The sequence below is a fragment of the Acanthisitta chloris genome, unplaced genomic scaffold (genome assembly GCF_000695815.1).
Source record: "Acanthisitta chloris isolate BGI_N310 unplaced genomic scaffold, ASM69581v1 scaffold14292, whole genome shotgun sequence".
Taxonomy (NCBI): Eukaryota; Metazoa; Chordata; class Aves; order Passeriformes; family Acanthisittidae; genus Acanthisitta; species Acanthisitta chloris.
In genome coordinates this window covers 55850-62871 of record NW_008658924.1, presented here as the reverse complement: position 1 = coordinate 62871, position 7022 = coordinate 55850, and the positions used below count along the sequence as shown (strand labels likewise).

At 41.8% G+C, this 7022-nt stretch overlaps 1 protein-coding gene across 1 annotated transcript; it reads left to right on the top strand.

The window, feature by feature from the left end:
- Positions 1–1951: 1951 nt before the first annotated feature.
- On the top strand, positions 1952–6273 carry LOC103797007 (ES1 protein homolog, mitochondrial; the record flags this gene model as incomplete). The annotated part of the gene is made up of 6 exons (XM_009069197.1): positions 1952–2004; positions 2744–2857; positions 3465–3584; positions 4767–4859; positions 5151–5307; positions 5950–6273. Coding segments are annotated over 6 exons (666 nt in total), but the record flags the coding sequence as incomplete, so codon positions are not given.
- Positions 6274–7022: the final 749 nt, after the last annotated feature.

Below are 7022 nucleotides of genomic sequence, written 5' to 3'. Positions count from 1 at the left end.
CGCGGCTCGGGGCTCCCCCGGCCGCGGCCTCCCTGGGCAGCGGGAGTTTGGGCAGAGTTATATCGGCACCTGGGATAAAGCAGCTTAGAGTTGGGGCACTCGGGGACAGGCAGAGCTGCCGTGGGAAAACTCGGTGTATCGTTGTCGCTGGGCCTGGAGAATAAAGGAGTTAGAAAGAGTCGAAGTTAAGGTGGTTTGCGGCGTGACTTGGGGAGGTGGTGGCACCGTACAGGGAAATATGTAAACGGGGTCGTGTCCTGCTGCAGGAAGGAGGTGGAGAATGTTGCCAAGACGAAAGGAAGGAGATGGACGAGCCAGGGGTGGCCAAAGGGGGATTAAGGCAGTGGATGGAGTTCCAAATGGATTCACAGTGTTGGAGCAGTGTTTGAAGCTAGAGCTTGGCATGGTCCTGACAGCATGAGGCATAAAGAGCTGAGAACCTGCATGGAGGAGTCTGTCTGGGGCAGAGCTGGCTCAGGAATGGGCAGAATGTCAGTCCCCACGGCTGTAAGGGAACCCACCAGGAATGCTGTCATTTTGGCAGCTTTTTAGAGAGGGGAAAAGAAATGTTGTTTTTGACATTCCTGACATGAATTTCTGAATGAGGTAGAAGGCAGATTTGGCACCAAGAAGGTACTGAAATAACAGATGAGGACAGTGGTTTAGTACTTTGTTTCAGTGAGTTTCAAGGGCGTTTTAAAAGTGCTACTTACAATGGGTAACTTGTGTTACCTGCAGAAGGTAACTGTAGCACAGTTGCTTGAGTGTTTATTCAGTCTAAATCAAAAGAAAGATAAAGAGCTTTGAAGTAACAGGCAGCTCTTAAATATCAGAGCGCCAAAACATTAGTTAGGTTCAGAGACAGAAAAGCATTCATGGATCTTACTGATTTTGTGAAGTGATGGTAAGGATGTCATGCCCTGAGAGCAGAGGACTGGGTATTGTGACCTGAAAGCCCCTTTGAATCTAACATTTCTAACTTTCAGGTGTGAGTTTCTGTTCATGTGTCTGTGATTAAAAACTTTCAAGTTTAAAAAAGAAACGAGATAAAACCAGGAGGGAAGAGAGCAAAGTAGAAAATAAAAAAAAGGGGAAGGAAATGGACTTCCTAACTGGATTTTTTCCTTTCAAAACAAACAGCCAAACAAAAAAACCCCACATGAGTTCATGTATATACTTTGAGGAACTAGATAATCCTTTGGATTTTTTTTTTGGTTTGGTTTTGTTCTTATAATTACTTTTATTCCCCTGTTTTTAAAAACATGATCTTTCTTCTTCTGCTTTGTCAAAGGCTGTCCAGCCACACGAGAATAGCTGATTGCTTTGTGCCTTTTATTCTCCAGTATGTATAAACAAGTTGAAAGTATTATTACCACATTGTTACAGAAAAATGTGGCTAATACAGCATAACTGCATTAAAAGTGATTTAGCTGTTGATCTCTGATGTGGGTGCTCTGACAAAATACAGCAGCAGGTGAAGTAGTTTGTCCAAAGTGCCACCTCAGAGTGCACTTCTGTCCCACTTCTGTTGGATGTGCATCTGATTGAGGAGGTGTTTTGCATGGGTACTTCATAAATAAGATGTCATAGACACTCAGAACAGCTCATTGTGTGCACAGTAAAAACATTCCTAAGGGTAACATGTCAGTTAATTAACTGAGGAATAAATGTTGTAGAAGCCAAGAAGTAAATACAGGTTATTCCTGAGCCCTGTCCATGGGTAGCTATAAATAGGAAATGCCAGTTCTGCAGTGTGTCAGATGGTGACACCAGTGCTAACAGCATATGTTCACTGGCTTAGTTAAAGAGCTGGTTGCTGTGTTGGGTTTTTTTGGGGTGGAATGACTTTTTTGTTGCTCGTTAGTCCTCTTTTTTTTTAATCTTACCATGTGAAAGATTCTGTAGGAAGTTTTACATCACCTGAAATACTCTGTTGATTTTCTTACTGCAGGTCCTGTCTGGTTGTGGTGTCTATGATGGCACAGAAATCCATGAGGCATCAGCGTAAGTTGCTTTATGAAGGCTCCAAAAAAGTCTCAGTTACATTGCAGCAGTCTGTTTAATTTAGTTTTGCTGTCTCTGGGTGATCAAAATCACCCTGAGAGATGTATGATGAAGCTTTACAGTTTTCTCAGAGCATAACTGGGAGCTCTGGCAGTGGTTTTGTTATACAAAGGTGCAGCACAATGCATGTGATGCCAGAACAGTGAGTTTAAAAGAGGCTGTCTTTCCTTCAGAAATTCAGAGTTCCATTATCAATCTCAAGAGAGTTAAGTGCAGACTTAACTTCATCATCACACTGAGTTTCTGTTCCTGAGGCTAAATCTAACACTAGAATTGTTAATACTTACACTGAATTATTAACTCTCAGTGTGAATTACTAAGACAAGTTTCACCTAGACCTAGATTAAATGCACACATGGGTATGTTAATCATGGGACTCTTCCATAGCACCTGGAGATTTGAAAAGGGAAATTGATATTGTTCCTGGTTGCCTGCATAAGAGCACCAAAGAAAGAAACTTGTCTCTTGCTTTTACCTGCCTCAAACTGGCTTTCTGTTCTGCTCTGCAGTTTGGTGTCCATACAGGGATTTTGCTGCTATGTGCTCAGTGTGCTTTGGTAGGATATGTGTCTTTCCTCTTCTTTCAAAGTCAGGTGGTGGAGTACTTGTAGCAAGACTTGGGGTCTAGATAAAGCCTCTCCCTTAAGGTTTTCTGCACATTTTATCTCTGTTTTTGTAGTGTATTGGTACACCTTAGTCGTGGGGGAGCTGAGGTTCACATGTATGCTCCAGATGTTCCTCAGATGCATGTCATTGACCACAGTAAAGGCCAACCAGCTGAAGCTGAGTCAAGGTAAGGCTGTGTTTAATGTGTTTTCTGTGACTGCTGAGCCACAGTCTCTCAGACGTTCTTCAGATCTGGCAGCCTGTAACAGCATTTATCATAGAATCATAGAATTTTAGGGGTTGGAATGGACCTTACAGATCATCTAGTCCCAACCCCTGCCCTGGGCAGGGACACCTCCCACCAGAGCAGGTTGCTCAAGGCTCATCCAACCTGGCTGTGAACACCACCAGGGTTGGGGCAGCCACCACATCCCTGGGCAACCTGGGCCAGTGTCTCACCACCCTCACAGGAAAAAACTTTTTTTCATATCTAACCTAAACTTGCCCTCCTTCTTGTAGCAGTTGTAGCACTTTGCTCACTACTTTCAGTAGCTTTATGCCAGCTGGTGTTTTGTTTGGAGAGAAGATATTACATGAGTTTTCTGGACTTGATTATAAACAGCCTCTCAGTGCCTGTGTTTCCCAGCAGTTGTATTTCAGAAGCATCAACAGCTTCAGTTATTAAATACTACTGCCCTTCTTGCTTCCTCCCTTCTCTTCTTCTGCTAAAACTTTATTTATGCTGTTCTGTGTGCAAATAATGAATCTCATTGTTTTATTTCTGTTTCTTCAAGGAATGTTTTAGTGGAATCTGCAAGAATTGCCCGTGGTAAAATTGCAAGCCTGGCTAAGCTTACTACAGCAGAACATGATGCTGTGATATTCCCTGGTGGATTTGGAGCTGCTAAAAACTTGTGAGTTCCAGCTAAGCATTAGACTCCTCAGTTAAATGTTCATAATTAACTATGCATAATCAGCCTGGAAAAGAGAAGACTTTGGTGTGACCTAACTGTGGCCTTCTAGTACCTGAAGGGAGCTTACAAGAAAGATGGAGAGAGACTTTTACAAGGGTCTGGAGTGACAGAACAAGGGGGAATGGCTTCATATGAGGAAAAAATTCTTCACTATGTGGGTGTTGAGGCACTGGAATAGGTTGCCCAGAGAAGCTGTGGCTGCTCCATCCCTGGAAGTGTTCCAGGCCAGGCTGGATGGGGTTTGGAGCAACCTGGGCTAGTGGAAGGTGTCCCTGCCCATGGCAGAGAGCTGGAACTAGATGATCTTTAAGGTACTCAACCCAAACCATTCTGTGATACTATGATTCACACAATAAAATCAGGAAGCAACAAATGGCCTTATTTGCTGCATATGTAATCCCTACTTAACAGGGAAAACTTTCAAAGTCTTGGAGTTTAGTTGTGGTGTTCATAATTTGTATGGGCAGTGTCATGTTTTAAATTTAAATGTTTTAAAATTAATTTTTCTGGACAATGTTGATGAGAATTCTGGAATTTATATAATGCATAAGTAGTCCTTTTCCCCTCCAACCTTCTGGTGATTCTTTTTGAGCTTGAAGGAAGTGAAGGTAAAACGTCAATAGTTTCAGGGGATCCTAGAGTTATTTTTCTGGTTTTCCTGCCTGCCTACCAAAAAGTCCCTCTTGAATTACTAAGAATAAAGCAACAGCTAACTCAAAAAAAGTAAAAGGACAAAAAAGTGTTAGTATGTGAAATAGTGATTATCTTGTCACTGACCTACTGTTTTGTTGGCTTTGAGAAACATGACTGTTATTTCCCTTTTCTTCATACGTACTTTTCTTCTTTGAAAAGATTGTTGTTCCCCTTCTCAGTAATCATAGAAAGCTGATTTGTTAATTCTTGTTTCCAGATGATTATAGCAAGAAAGGAACTTTCTGACAGAGCAAAGCCTTAGAAGTGAATCATTTTGGCTAAAACATTGATGGTCAATTTCAGGCTTTTTCATCCACCTTTAGAAGCTGTGAAGTTTGTGCTGACCCTTTGGAGCCAGGCTCAGGGCAGATGGGCAGGTACCTCTGTAGGTTTATACTGAGGTTTGTATGAAGTTTCTTGTTGTGACAGATCTACCTTTGCTGTTGATGGGAAAGACTGCAAGGTGAACAGAGAAGTTGAACGAGTCTTGAAAGACTTCCACAAAGCAGGAAAACCTATTGGGTATGTATATTGTTGATACATGGAGACAGCATGTTTTGTCGAAATGTGAACCTGTTGTTGGAACTGGGTAAAGTATCTTCTGTTATCTATCACTTATAGCCTATTTTTAAATGTGTTTTTCAAGATGTGTGTGTGTTTGTCAAAGAAGCAGCTAAGAAAATGCTGAGTTGGAAGTTGCCTTGTGATGTCTTTCAGATGTGTGAGACTGTGTCCGTGTGAATCTTTTCAGTTATGGCCTAGATTTGAAGGATTGCTGTTGTGGGATTGTTCTTACACCTCCTTTTGTTGCAGTCTGTGCTGCATTTCACCAGTGCTGGCTGCAAAGGTTCTCTCTGGTGCTGAAGTAACCGTGGGCCATGAAGAAGAGGAAGGTGGCAAGTGGCCTTATGCTGGGACTGCAGGAGCCATTAAGGAGCTGGGAGCAAAGCACTGTGTCAAAGAAGTAACCATATCCTTTCATGTTAATTTCTTGTCCAGAGAGTTTAGTAATGTGTCATTACAGGAGGGAATACATGCAGGATCTGTGCTTTTCCACTCAAACTTTTGTGGGAATATTCACTGTGTAGCACAGAGCATGTGATACAGTGAAGGATTAGAAACAGTGTCTTCTGTACACAGCTGTATAACTACTGTGTCTGTGTAACTACACAGCTGTGTAGTTAGGAGCAGTTCTTAGTCATTACCATAAAACTCCCTTGGACACCTGGTAATGCAGTAAATGCTGAGTGAATTTGCCTTTAAAACTGGCACAAGTTATAATCTCTGTGAGGTTTTTATTCTTTTCTTACAGGCTGATGCTGTAATCAGTCTGTACTCAGAGATACTTTATTACAGTTGAGGAATTTCATAGGTTTTCTTGTGTTTGAGTGTTTCCACAGATTTCTCTTGCAGTGTTTGTATTTCCAGCAAAAATAGCTTTGAGTATCTTGGAATATGGGTTGCAGCTGTCTTTACAGCTGGATGGTATAAGATATTTGGAGATGCTTTTTTACAGGGTAGTGAAGTTGTGAGGATTTGCCAATGCTGGTTCAGTTTGCAGACAGCACCTGCAAGTGAGACATAGTCTGTGTTTTCCTTGACTCCCTTTTACGAAGCTCATGTGGATACAAAAAACAAGGTGGTGACTACCCCAGCATTTATGTGTGAAACACAACTGCATCACATCTTTGATGGCATTGGGGCCATGGTAAAGAACGTGCTAAAATTAACTGGCAAATAAAAGCCAATCAGAAATGTTGAAATTTAGGGTGTAGTATCAAATACAACATGGACCAATGGAAATGTTTTCACCTGCTTGTCCTGCTCACACTCTATTGAATGCTGATAAGAAGCTGATTGGTTCCCAGCTGCAGGATTTTCCATGGCTTTTTGGGAGAGGGCAAGGAGCCTGACCTGAGACACAGCATTTTGTTGAGTTTTTCTGGCTGGAGAGAGACGTGTGGATGTGTCCTGAAACAAGTGCTCCTGATGCACCAGTGTCAAACCAGTTCTAAGGGGGCAAAAAGAGACTCGAGGCCCTTTGAGGAGCTGAGGGCAGATGTGTTGTAAGGGTTTGGCATGTGGATGAAGAGTGGGAGTAGAGAGGAATGTGTGCATGGTTCAAGGCTCAGACCTGTGAGCTAAAAGCCTGTATCAGTTATCGAGGGAATAGAAATCTTCCCCATCTTAATTTAGTTTGGTAGTAATGAAAAGACTATTTTTTTCTGTTTCAAAGAACCCTGTTTTCACAAAGCCATTCTGAAGATCAATCAGCAGCAGGACACAACAGCCACAACAGTAGCACTTTGAAAAATTCATCCATTGGCCCATTCTCATTTTCAAAAGTCTTGAAGGAGGAAATATCCGCTGACGTGACGCACAACTTTTAGGGATAGTATCCATGTTCAAGTAGTTGTATGACTAGTAGTGAATGGAAAAACCAGTCTCAAATTATCCTAACTTCCTCTGCTTTAGGGTAATAAAGCTTTCTCCAAAGAAATGTTATTGAATGTCTGGAATAATGTTGTATAAATAAATTAATTTCTGCCTTTATCTCATCCTTGTCCCTTCACTTGTGTTTGAAAGCTGCTTTTGATAACCTACACTGCTTGGTACATTCTAGCAGGTTTTCTGCTTTTCAGTTCTCTTCACCTCTTTGGTACATTTTTTCCATATAGAATCCAG